This window comes from Notechis scutatus, chromosome 1 (assembly GCF_049901735.1).
Source record: "Notechis scutatus isolate UNSWTSFEM ecotype Mainland chromosome 1, rNotScu1.2, whole genome shotgun sequence".
Taxonomy (NCBI): Eukaryota; Metazoa; Chordata; class Lepidosauria; order Squamata; family Elapidae; genus Notechis; species Notechis scutatus.
In genome coordinates, this window is record NC_142009.1 from 3,323,954 (window position 1) to 3,336,975 (window position 13,022).

General features: G+C 49.2%; 1 protein-coding gene across 1 annotated transcript in view; it reads left to right on the plus strand.

Annotated features, from left to right (window-relative positions):
• The first annotated feature begins 430 nt into the window (after window positions 1-430).
• The window catches only part of GIT1 (GIT ArfGAP 1), a 91,672-nt gene continuing 79,080 nt past the window's right edge, over window positions 431-13,022 (plus strand). Inside the window, 1 exon segment of the mRNA XM_087952840.1 lies at window positions 431-631. Coding sequence (XP_087808966.1) covers window positions 580-631 — 52 coding nt within the window. The 5' untranslated portion in view covers window positions 431-579.

Genomic DNA, 13,022 nt, shown 5'->3' on the forward strand with positions numbered 1-13,022 from the left:
GGCAGGTCAAGGGTGCCTGCCGTTCCTGCAAAGAAGCCCCTCCCCTCCCACCATGAGGTGTATATGGGGCTCCAGGTGGGACTTTGGCTCCAGGGGTCCAAGCTCACGACAAGACCCCCTCACACCCACACATCTGCCATCCCCGCCCCACTGCTTGGCTGGACGACCCCCTGGGCACCTGCCTGGGCAGGTCGGAGGCTGCGCTGCCCAGACCCTCCCCAACCCGGCGCCCACCGGGTGACCCTGCGCCCCCTGGGCATCCCGGGACAGCAGACCCCCCCTCCAAGTCTAAATAACCGCACAAAAGCCGCCGCCGCCGCAGCAGCCGCCGCAGCCGTAGGATCGGGCGCTCCGGAGCGCCCCGAGGCCGCCTCCACCGCTCGCTCCGCCTCCGGAGGGCCGGCCCTGCGCTCTCACCGCCCGCCTGGCTTCCTGCAGGAGGGGCAGCTGCTGCGCCCGCCGCCGCCGCCGCTGCTGCCGCTGCTGCTGCTACTGCGCCCAGCCCGGGAAGCGGCGGCCGGCCGGAGGGCGAGAAGCCCGGGTGCGGCGGGCGCCGGCTGGCCGCGCAGCCCGGCTAGGATGGCGCGGAAGGTGGGCCGGGCGGAGGTGTGCGCCGATTGCAGCGCGCCAGGTGAGACCCCCCGCCTCCTCTTCTTCTCCCACCCCCGGGAAGCCGAGGCCGGGCCTGCGGCTCTGCCCCTTCTCTTCGCCCGGGCTTTGCCCTGCCCTGCCAGGTGCGGCGGGCGCCGCGTTGGCGGAAGAGGCGGCTGCTGCGGGGAGGGATGCGCCCGCCCGCCCCTCCCTCCCTCTAGCCTTTCCCTAGAGGATCCCGGCGCCCCCTTTGCGGGGCTTCCCAGGCTGGCCGGCCTTCCCCGGACGCCCCCTCCACCCCGTCCCCAGCAGGGCCAGGCGCTGCGGAGGAGGGAGGGAAGGAGGGAGGGAGGAAAGAAAGGAGGGAAGGAAAGGAGGGAGGGAGGGAGGGAAAGAAAGGAGGAAGGAAGGCAGGAAGGAAGGAAGGAAGGAAGGAAAGAAGGAAAGAAAGGATGGAAGGAAGAAAAGAAAGCATGGGAGAAGGAAAAGAAAGGAGGGAAGGAAAGGAGGGAGGGAGGGAAAGAAAGGAGGGAAGGAAGGCAGGAAGGAAGGAAGGAAAGAAGGAAAAGAAAGGAAGGAAGGAAAGAAGAAAAGAAAGGATGGAAGGAAGGAAGGAAGAAAAGAAAGCATGGAAGAAGGAAAAGAAAGGAGGGGAGGACGGAAGGAAAGAAGGAAAAGGAAGGAAAGAAGGAAAAGAAAGGATGGAAGAAGGAAAAGAGGAGGGGAGGAAGGAAAGAAGGAAAAAGGAAGGAAGGAAGGAAAAGAAAGGAGGGAAGGAAGGAAAGAAGGAAAAGAAAGGAAGGAAGGAAAGAAGAAAGGATGGAAGGAAGGAAGAAAAGAAAGCATGGAAGAAGGAAAAGAAGAGGGGAGGAAGGAAGGAAAGAAGGAAAAGAAAGGAAGGAAAAGGAAAAGGAAGGAAGGAAGGAAAGAATGAAAAGAAAGGATGGAAGGAAGGAAAGAAAGCATGGAAGAAGGAAAAGAAAGGGGAGGAAGGAAGGAAAGAAGGAAAAGGAAGGAAGGAAAAGGAAAAGAAAGGAGGGAGGAGGAAGGAAGGAAAGTAGAGAAAGGAAGGAAGGAAAAGAAAGGTGGAAGGAATGAAGGAAAAGGAAGGAAGGAAGGGAAACAGGAAGGAAGGAAAAGAAAGAATGGAAGGAAGAAAGGAAAGAAGGGAAAGGAAGGAAGGAAGGAAAAGAAAGGATGGAAGGAAAAGAAAGGAAGGAAAGAAGGAAAAGAAAGGATGGAAGGAAGGAAGAAAAGAAAGCATGGAAGAAGGAAAAGAAAGGAGGGGAGGAAGGAAGGAAAGAAGGAAAGGAAGGAAGGAAAAGAAAGGTGGAAGGAAGGGAAAAGAAAAGTGGAAGGAAGGAAGGAAAAGGAAGGAAGGAAGGGAGACAGGAAGGAAGGAAAAGAAAGGATGGAAGAAAGAAAGAAAGGAAAGAAGGGAAAGGAAGGAAGGAAGGGGAAAGGAAGGAAGGAAGGAAAAGAAAGGAAGGAAGGAAGGAAGGAAGGAAAAGAAAGGTGGAAAAAAGGAAAAGAAAGGATGGAAGGAAGCAAGGGAGGGAGGGAGGGGTTGCCCTGTATAGGACCCGGCCTGGTTCTCCTGCACCCCCACTCCCCCCGCTTGCTGGAGACCCTGCCCCCTCCCATCCAGCCATTCTAGCAGAAGATGCTCGGCCGGCTGGCTTGGCAGACCAAGAGGAGACCTGGTTTCACGCCCCTTCTATATTCTGGGTTTTCCATATTTTTTTGTCCCCCTCCCCCTTCCAAGTCTCCACTTGGGAGAATGTCAAGAAGGGCCTACACCCCTCAATTGGGGTGGGGTCGCCGGACAGCAGACCAATCCCCTGACCAGACAGTCTGGAAAAGCCAGGGTTCTGCAGCCGGGCATTCTTGGGGGTGCATGGGACTACAACTCCCATGCTTTGCCCTCCCCCCCCGCTCATCAGCTGGGAATCCTGGGAGTTGAGTGGAGGGGGGAAGACTTAGCGGTTTAGGAGGCAGGGACTCACCTGAATTTTCTGCCTTTGGGGTGGGGGGATTGCAAGTGGCAGGCCCTGGTGCCTTTCCTGGGGGGGCAGAACCCCCTCGCCCTCCCCCATTAAGTGGATTTGGGGGGGGCTCAGGGCTCCAGGTGTAAAGAACCCCACCACCACCACGTCACCCCCAATTCTGGCCCAGTTTTTAATTCTCTTTTCTTTGGCAATCAAAATCGGTTTAGGTAGGCCGGAGAATGGAGTCCCAATCTCAACGGGGCTCCAGGATTCGAATTCGGGACTGGGCTCCTCTCCTTTGGGGATATCCGATTGTTAAGCCGTGATTGTGTGACGGTGTTACACGCTCTTTTGGGTGTGTGGTGTGTGCGTGTGTTTGGGTGTTTTTTTTTGCGTGGTTGCGTTAGCTACCCATGTGCCTAAATCGTTTGCAAAACATATATATATATATATATTAAAAAGGAAAAGATGAATTAGGATGAGACTGCAAGATGGGGCTCTGAACCCTAGCCAAAGCTGTGGATGATGGGGTTGCTAGTACCGCCTCAGCTTTTTTCCCCTGCCGTCCCCGGTGGTGTGTGTGGTGCTGACTCTGCGTGGTTTGTGTGCGAACGTCACATTTGGGGAAAAGGTAATCGTGATTTCTCGAGACCGTCAAAACACCTGGGGAAAGTAGGCTTGGGATACCCAGGAAGGACCTCCCACCCCCTCAAAGGTTGCACCCCAGAGGTTCCATTACTACAGGTAATCCTTGACTTACAGCAGTCCGTTTAGTGACAGGTTGGAAGTTGCAACAGCACTGGGAAAAAAGTGAACCCGTGGCCATTTCCCACTCTTACGACCGTTGCATTGCAGCATCCTTGCACTCACGGGGTCCTAATTGCCAGCTTGGCCACTGACTCGTATTTATGACGATTGCGGTGTCATGTGCAACCTTCTGACAAGCAAAGGGGAAGTCAGATTTGCTTAACGACTGGGTGACTATAACTTAACAGTTCCAGGGACTCATTTAAGAACGGCGGCAAGAAAGGCCATAAAATGGGGGCAAAACCCACTTAGCAACGGGTCTTGCTTTGCAACGGACCATTGCGGCCGTAAGTCAAGGACTACCTGTAGGTTTAGAGTGGGGGGAAAGGTGAATAATACTGTATTATGTACATAATGTGAATTGTGCATTGGAAGTGTTTGTGTGAAGATAGCCATTCGCGTGGCCTCGGGCTTTGCTCGTTGATCTACAAAGTGGAGCAACTTGAGATCCACAAGATTTCAAAAAGGATCTTGAGATCCAGTGTACCTAATAAGGTCCTAATGTAGGGTTGAATGGTTGAACATGAGAATGCCTGGTGTCAGATGTGTTGAGCAATAATGGGAGTTGTTTAGATCGTGGGTCTCCAACCTTGGCAATTTTGAAGATTTGTGGACTTCAACCTCCAGAATTCCTCAGCCAGCTTTGGAATTCTGGGAGTTGAAGTCCACAGGTCTTCCAATTGCCAAGGTTGGAGACCCCTGGTTTAGATCTGGGTTAGGGTGAATCTTGTGATTGTGAAGTGGGATAGATAGCACCACCACCAGATGGACTCGTAACTGGCTGGCAAACCGTACTCAACGAGTAGTCCTTAATGGGTCGAAGTCTACCTGGAGGGAAGGAAGCAGTGGGGTGCCACAAGGTTCCGTCTTAGGCCCAGGACTCTTCAATATCTTCATTAACGACTTAGATGAGGGAGTAGAAGGGGAACTTACCAAATTTGCAGATGATACTAAGCTGACAGGAATAGCTAACACCCAAGAAGATAAGCTCAAGGTCCAGAGGGATCTTGACAGACTAGAACCCTGGGCCGTATCTAACAAAACGAAATTCAACGTGGAGAAAAGTAAAGTCCTACACTTAGGCAAGAAAAACCAAAAGGACACCTATACTGGGTGAAACCAGGCTCAATAGCAGGAACTGGGAGGGGGATCTCGGAGTCTTAGTGGACAATCAATCTGGAACCCACATTACATATCTGATATTAACACAGTTGAGAAAGTCCAGAAATATTTCACAAGAAGAGTTCTCCACTCCTCTACTCGTTGCAGAATACTTTAGGCCACCAGACTTGAAATTCTAGACCTAGAAAACCTAGAACTACGCCACCTCCGGTCCGATCTAAATATAGTATATAAAATCATACATTGCAATCTCCTACCTATCAATGAATACTTCAGCTTCAACCATAACAACACAAGAGCACACAATAGATACAAACTCAAGGTTAATCGCACCAAACTTGATTGCAGGAAATACGACTTCAGCCACAGAGTGGTCAATCTCTGGAATCCTCTACCTGACTCTGTGGTTTCTTCCCCAAACCCCAAAAACTTTAACCTTAGACTGTCTACTATTGACCTCACCCCTTTCCTAAGAGGTCTGTAGGGGGCGTGCATAAGTGCACCAACGTGCCTACTGTCCCTGTCCTATTGTTTCTTTTATATATATTTTTATTTTTCTTACATGTGTCCATGTATTCATAACTATGTATATACTTATACCTATTATCTTGTAAGCGATTGACAAAATTAAATAAATAAAAATAAAATAAATAAATGAAATAAATAGGAGCCAGCAGTGTGCAGCCAAAAAACCCAATGCAATCCTAAATTGCATTAACAGAGGGATACAATTGAGATCAAGGGAGGTACTAATACCACTCTATAAAGCCTTAGTAAGGCCACACCTAGAGTCCTGCATCCATTTTTGGTCACTACACTATAAACAAGATGTTGAGACTCTAGAAAAAGTGCAGAGAAGAGCAACCAGGAGGATGAGGGGACTGGAGGCTAAAACATACAATGGACAGTTGCAGGAACTGGGCCTGGCTGGTCTTGGGAAGAGAAGGACCAGGGGAGACAGGAGAGCATCTTCCAATATTTGAGGGGCTGCACAGAGAGGAGGAAGTGGGTCAAGCTATTCTCCAAGGCACCCGAAGGCCAGACAAGGAAGAATGGATGGAAACTGAACAAGGAGAGATTCAACCTGGAAATAAGGAGAAACTTTCTGACAGTGAGAACAATCAACCCAGGGAACAGAAGTTGCCTTTGGAAGTTGTGGGAGCACCATCACTTGAGACCTTCAAGAAGAGATTGGACTGCCATTTGTCAGAAATGGTGTAGGGTCTCCTGCTTGGGTGGGTGGGGTTTGGACTAGATGACCTACCTACAGGATCCCGTCCAACTCTGTCAATCCATTAATTCGCCTAAGTACTTTATAAGCCACAGTCGATGATGTGGGGTTGTGTTCACATGTTACAGAAAGCTGTCCTTGGCTCTGGTGTCTGCTTTTGGCTTCTGCAACTCTGTCTGGGGTGGTTATTAAGCAACAAAAGAGAATATTTGCGGCTCAGGGTTGGAAGTGGAGGGGTGTTCTCTGAGCTTAGTGATTTTCTTGCAGACATTTCAGGACCCAACTAGGTAACATCAGTGCTGGAAGGGAGAGGTGTCTGCAAAGAGGAGGAGGAGGAGGAAGGGGAGGAGGAGGAAGAGGAGAAAGGGAAGGAAAGGACAAGGGGGCAAGGAGGAGACCTGTGGGGTCCTTGGTGCTCTCTGTGCTTGGTGGGTTTTTTGCAGACATTTCATGACCCAACTAGGTAACATCATCAGTGCTAGAAGAGAGAGGGATTTGCGAGGAGGAGGAGGAGGAGGAGGAGGAGGAAGACGACGACTGTGGGGTCCTTGGTGCACTCTGTGCTCGGTTGTTTTCTTGCAGACATTTCACGACCCAACTAGGTAACGTCATCAGTGGTTCTTAACCAACTCTTTAAATGAGTGTTGATAACAGATCGTGGTCAGTTCTTGAAAAAGCCAGGCTAGAAACCTGCAATCTTTAAACCAGGCCTCTGGGGTAGGTTTTCCTCACTTTGGGTAGCAAAACGGGTAGCATATAAATTTCATAAATGCATAATAAAATGAATAAGTACAGGAAAGATTTTGAAGGCCTTCTTGGGTTTCTGGCACGGCTCCACGTGTCTTGGAGGGCAACACAACCCACCCTCTCTCGGACACCCATAATGAGAAAGACAGGAGCCTAACCCTAACCCCAACAAGGCTTGCAAAGATGTATCCCAACCTAAACCCTAACTGTTGGAAATGCAAACAAGCGCAAGGTACTTCTTTCCATGTCTGGTGGCTATGCCTGGACATTAAAAAATATTGGATTAAAATACAAAAGTGGCTCAACGAAATCACCCACTGTCGAATAGAGTTGAAGCCTCAACTGTTTCTCCGGATGATCATTAAGGGTAAATACCCCCCAAAAGATTAAATATTTGACCATACATATTATTACAAGAATTGCACTAGCTCAAGCTTGGAAAATGTCTACCATGCTGTCAGATTGTTTAATAATCCCCAAAAAAAATTTTTGAATGTGCAGAATAGAATAGAATACTTTATTGGCCAAGTGTGATTGGACACACAAGGAATTTTGTCTTGGATAGAACTGAATAACAAGGAAGACTTGGAGTATTATGCAACTTGGAACAATTGGTATCAACGGATAGACAGTAGAAATAGGAAAGGTATAGGTTAAAAATAAGTTTCAATTTTTCTTTTCTTTTCTCTCGTGTTGTATATGTATATGATTAATGAGAACCTGTAGAAATGGATGAACATTTGAATGTATAAATATAGCCAAGATTTGTATCTGTCAAGGAAGGATGGTAAATTGTACCAACTTATTTTCTTTTTATAGATATATTTGTATTTTAATATTTTAATATCAATAAAAGCTTTTTAAAAATTTTAAAAAAAGAGAGAAAAAGACAGGATCATCGTGCTGGCTAGGAATTATGGGGGTTGTAGTCCAGCGCTTTTAGAAGCCGCCCACTTCCTTCATCTGGATCTTCCTTGATTGACACTGGGGAGAAGTGTGAAAAGACAGGCAGGTAGAGTGGCAGGGCAGCCCGGTCAAAAGACACCCCCCCTCCCACAACCAGTGTTGGTGCAAGAGGCTTGTGCAAAGATTCCCTTTTGCACAAAAGGACAAAGCGGAATCCTTATATTGAGGAAAGTGGATCGTTATCCCTTCCTTCCATTTGTTCCTCCTTTGCCAAAATTTGCAGTTGCAGCCCCGACGAATCTGGTGGGCACCAAGTTGGAGAAGCAGGCCTGGAGACCCCTCCCCCCCATTGATCCCCCCCCCATAGGATGGGATTGTGATTTCTAAGGCAGGAGTGTTCAGATTTGCTCCATTCCTCTGGTCTGTAGCAGTGTTTTCCAGCTTTCGCAACTCAAAGGTGTATGGACGTTGACTCCCACAATTCCCTAGCCAGCACGGTCATTGCAAAGGATTCTGGGAAATTGAAGTCCACGCATAGAGAATGGCCAAGGCCGGTGTTTCTCAACCCTTGGCAACTTAAATAGGGGTGGACTTCAACTCCCAGAATTCCCCAACCTGCGTGGTCGTTGCAAAGGATGCTGGGACTTGAGGTTCAAGCATAAAGAATGATCTAGAGCAGCGGTCGCCGGGGAGAAAGTTTTGTTGGGCCGCAGAGAAATCTCACCCCTAGAGCACCCCCCCCCCCAAAGCAATTAATCCAGGCTGTGCAGAAACACAAGGCTGCCCCGCCCACATGGCCCGCGGGAACCCTCCCCGCCCATTCACTCCTTACCCGGCAAACTTGCCTGCTAAATTGCTATTTTTCCTTTTTTCCCCCCCAACCATCAGCTGTTTTGCTGTGCCGGGAGATTTAGATTAGCTAGGAAGCAGGAAATGGTTGGATTTCTTGCTTTCTAGCTAGTCTTTAGATCTTCGGCTCTGCTTTTAAGTACAGCCGAACCTCCCTTAGGACTGAAAGTTCTATTATTCAGTGCAGACTCACGGCAAGCAAATTGTATGTGACAAGACTGAGCTAGCCGATGGCAGATAGATAGATCACTGAATGATTCTGTGAGCAACTCAATCTGCCTGCCTGCTTTGCCTGATTTTGCGTAAAAGCTGTTCTTTTTTATTAAAAAAAAATCAATATTTATGTAAATATTAATATTTACATACGAGCCATGCCCAGCCAGTCACATGACCACCAAGACACACCCACAAATTAGGCCATGCCCACAAAACTGGTTAGTGGTCCGTGGGATTTAAAATTATGAGTTTGGTAGTCCCTGAGGTCCAAAAGGTTGGAGATCCCTGGACTAGGCTACGGTTCTCAACCTCGAAAACTCTTAGGATGTGTGAACTTCAACTCCCAGAATTCCCCAAGCATCATGGTCATTGCAAAGAATTCTGGGAGTTGAAGTCCAGGCATAAAACATAGTCGAGGCTGGTGTTTCTCAACTTTGGTTACTCTAAGATGTGTGGACTTCAACTCCCAGAATCCCCTAGCCTGCATGGTCATTGCAAAGAATTCTGGGAGTTGAAGTCCATGCATAAATAGAATAGAATAACAGAGTTGGAAGGGACCTTGGAGATCTTCTAGTCCAACCCCTCCTGCTCAGGCATCATCATCATTGCAAAGGTTTCTGGGAGTTGAAGTTCAAGCATTAAGAATGATCTAGGGTCGATGATGTTTCTCAACCTTGGCAACTCTTTAAGATGCATGGACTTCAATTCCCACAATTCCCCAGTCTGCAAGGTCATTGCAAAGCATACTGGGAGTTGAAGTCAACACATAAAAGAATGGTCAAAGCTAGTGTTTCTCAATTTTGGCAAATCAAATATGCACGTGGACCAATTCCTAGAAATCCCCAGCCAGCACGATCGTTGCAAAGGATTCTGGGAGTTGAAATCCATGCATAAAGAAGGATCCATATTTCTCAACTTTGGTAAGTCACAAGATGAGCGTACCTCAATTCTCCAGCCATCATGGTTGAAATAGAAACACCAAAATCTTAAAGAGAATCCCCCAGCCAGCCTGCTTTAAGAGGGGTGGGCTTCCACTCCCAGAATCCCCCAGCCAGCCTGCTTTAAGAAGGGAGGACTTCCACTCCCAGAATCCCCCAGCCAGGATGCTTTAAGAGGGGTGGGCTTCCACTCCCAGAATTCCCCAGCCAGCCATGCTCTAAGAGGGGAGGACTTCCACTCCCAGAATCCCCCAGCCAGCCTGCTTTAAGAGGGGTGGACTTCCACTCCCAGAATCCCCCAGCCAGGATGCTTTAAGAGGGAGGGCTTCCACTCCCAGAATCCCCCAGCCAGGATGCTTTAAGAGGGGTGGACTTCCACTCCCAGAATCCCCCAGCCAGGATGCTTTAAGAGGGGTGGGCTTCCACTCCCAGAATCCCCCGCCAGAAGGCTTTCAGAGGGAGGACTTCCACTCCCAGAATTCCCCAGCCAGCCTGCTTTAAGAAGGGAGGACTTCCACTCCCAGAATCCCCCAGCCAGGATGCTTTAAGAGGGTGGGCTTCCACTCCCAGAATCCCCAGCCAGCCTGCTTTAAGAGGGGTGGGCTTCCACTCCCAGAATCCCCCAGCCAGCCTGCTTTAAGAAGGAGGACTTCCACTCCCCGAATCCCCCAGCCAGGATGCTTTAAGAGGGTGGGCTTCCACTCCCAGAATCCCCAGCCAGCCTGCTTTAAGAAGGGGAGGACTTCCACTCCCGAATCCCCCAGCCAGGATGCTTTAAGAGGGTGGGCTTCCACTCCCAGAATCCCCCGCCAGAAGGCTTTCAGAGGGGAGGACTTCCACTCCCAGAATTCCCCAGCCAGCATCCTTTAAGAGGGGAGAACTTCCACTCCCAGAATTCCCCAGCCAGCATCCTTTAAGAGGAGGAGAACTTCCACTCCCAGAATTCCCCAGCCAGCATCCTTTAAAAGGGGAGGACTTCCACTCCCAGAATCCCCCAGCCAGCATCCTTTAAGAGGGGAGAACTTCCACTCCCAGAATTCCCCAGCCAGCCTTCTTTAAGAGGGGAGGACTTCCACTCCCAGAATCCCCCAGCCAGCCTGCTTTAAGAGGAGGACTTCCACTCCCAGAATCCCCCAGCCAGCATCCTTTAAGAGGGAGAACTTCCACTCCCAGAATTCCCCAGCCAGCCTTCTTTAAGAGGGGAGGACTTCCACTCCCAGAATCCCCCAGCCAGCCTGCTTTAAGAGGGGAGGACTTCCACTCCCAGAAATCCCCAGCCAGCCTGCTTTCAGAGGGGAGGGCTTCCACTCCTAGAATCCCCCAGCCAGCAGGCTTTAAAATGGGTGGCCTTCCACTCCCAGAATCCCTCAGCCAGCATCCTTTAAGAGGGAAGGGCTTCCACTCCCAGAATCCCCAGCCAGCCTTCTTTAAGAGGGAGGACTTCCACTCCCAGAATCCCCCAGCCAGCCTGCTTTAAGAGGGGAGGGCTTCCACTCCCAGAATCCCCAGCCAGCCTGCCTTAAGAGGGGAGGGCTTCCACTCCCAGAATCCCCCAGCCAGAAGGCTTTAAGAGGGGAGGGCTTCCACTCCCAGAATCCCCCAGCCAGCCTGCTTTAAGAGGGGTGGGCTTCCACTCCCAGGATCCCCCAGCCAGCCTGCTTTAAGAGGGAGGGCTTCCACTCCCAGAATCCCCAGCCAGCCTGCCTTAAGAGGGGAGGGCTTCCACTCCCAGAATCCCCAGCCAGAAGGCTTTAAGAGGGGAGGGCTTCCACTCCCAGAATCCCCCAGCCAGCCTGCTTTAAGAGGGGTGGGCTTCCACTCCCAGGATCCCCCAGCCAGCCTGCTTTAAGAGGGTGGGCTTCCACTCCCAGGATCCCCCAGCCAGCATGTTTTAAGAGGGTGGGCTTCCACTCCCAGGATCCCCCAGCCAGCCTGCTTTACGAGGGTGGGCTTCCACTCCCAGGATCCCCCAGCCAGCCTGCTTTAAGAGGGGTGGGCTTCCACTCCCAGGATCCCCCAGCCAGCATGTTTTAAGAGGGTGGGCTTCCACTCCCAGGATCCCCCAGCCAGCAGGCTTTAAAATGGGTGGCCTTCCACTCCCAGAATCCCCCAGCCAGCCTGCCTTAAGAGGGGAGGACTTCCACTCCCAGAATCCCCCAGCCAGCCTGCTTTAAGAGGGGTGGACTTCATCTCCGAGAATTCCCTAGATGTTGGCTAGGGAATTTTGGGAGTTGAAGTCCACAAGTCTTAAAGGTGCCAATTTTGGGGACCCCTGTCTAAAACCATGGCTGACTAGGGAATTCTGGGAATTGTAGTCTAGACAGAGTTGCTGAAGTTGAAAAACACTGGTTTAGTCTATAAAGGCTTGAAGACAAAAGACCTTTCCTTTATAGTTTTTGTTCTACAAGCCTCCAAATTTGCCAAGGACACGGTGAGAAGGGCAATTCACCCTGATAACATTTAAACTTTCTATTATCTGGCCTCTTCCTCCCAGCTGAACTTCATCGGTTGTAATAATAACGGGTGGGGAGGAATTCACATTTGCACAGATATCTGTTTTTCTCTCCCCCTTTCATGGCAAAACTTGCTTATGTCATGGGTTTTTTTTTAGTATCGTGTGGGAGTGCGCCAAAACCTGGAAAAGAAGACAAAACCTGGAAGTTGATTTAACTGCTCATTCTCTGCCCGCAACCCCTTGTGATTTAAAATCTCTTTCTCAGGCAGCTTGACCCACACAAACGCGCTCTTTGCACACCCACCTAATTGAAAGTACTCATCTTCAAAGCTGCAGACAGTGGGTTTGTGAGAAACTGAAAACATAGGGTGGCTTTGGGGACCTTGTTTTAAAAAAAAATATGGAGCTGTTTTAACAAGACAGGGGGGGACACACTCCAATTCTCTCCATAACCTTGGCAGCCACAATTGCTATTTTTGGGGGGTTGAGGAGAAAGGCCCGGTAGGGTAGGAGCTAATAAATGCCAAAAACAGGAAACTAGCTTGTGTGGTAGGAGAGAGAATGCTGAGGTCAGCAAAAACCCTTTTGAGCAGCTTCTGATAAATTTTAAGGATCCTTCTGGGAGGCCTGAGGATTTTAAGCGGTTTGGGATTTCTGCAAAGCGCTCGGTTGATTCCAGTCGGGGTCTCTTGATTGCGCCAATAATCCATAAATGACTTTAAAAAAATAAAATAAAAAATAAAGGCCTGGTTTGGTTCTATTTTGATTGTATAATTTCAAAGCAGAATTTCTCAACTGGCCACAAACTCCCAGAATTCCCCAGCCAGCATGCTTGAAGATAGGTGGACTAGATAGATAGATAGATAGATAGATAGATAGATAGATAGATAGATAGATAGATAGATAGATAAGTAGGTAGATAGATAGATAGAAGATAGATAGATAGATAGATAGATAGATAGATAGATAGATAGATAGATAGATAGATAGATAGATAGATAGAGATAGATAGATAGATAGATAGATAGATAGATAGATAGATAGATAGACAGACGACAGATAGATGATAGATAGATAGATAGATAGATAGATAGATAGATAGATAGATAGATAGATAGATAGATAGATAGATAGATAGATAGATAGATAGATAGATAGATAGATAGATAGAT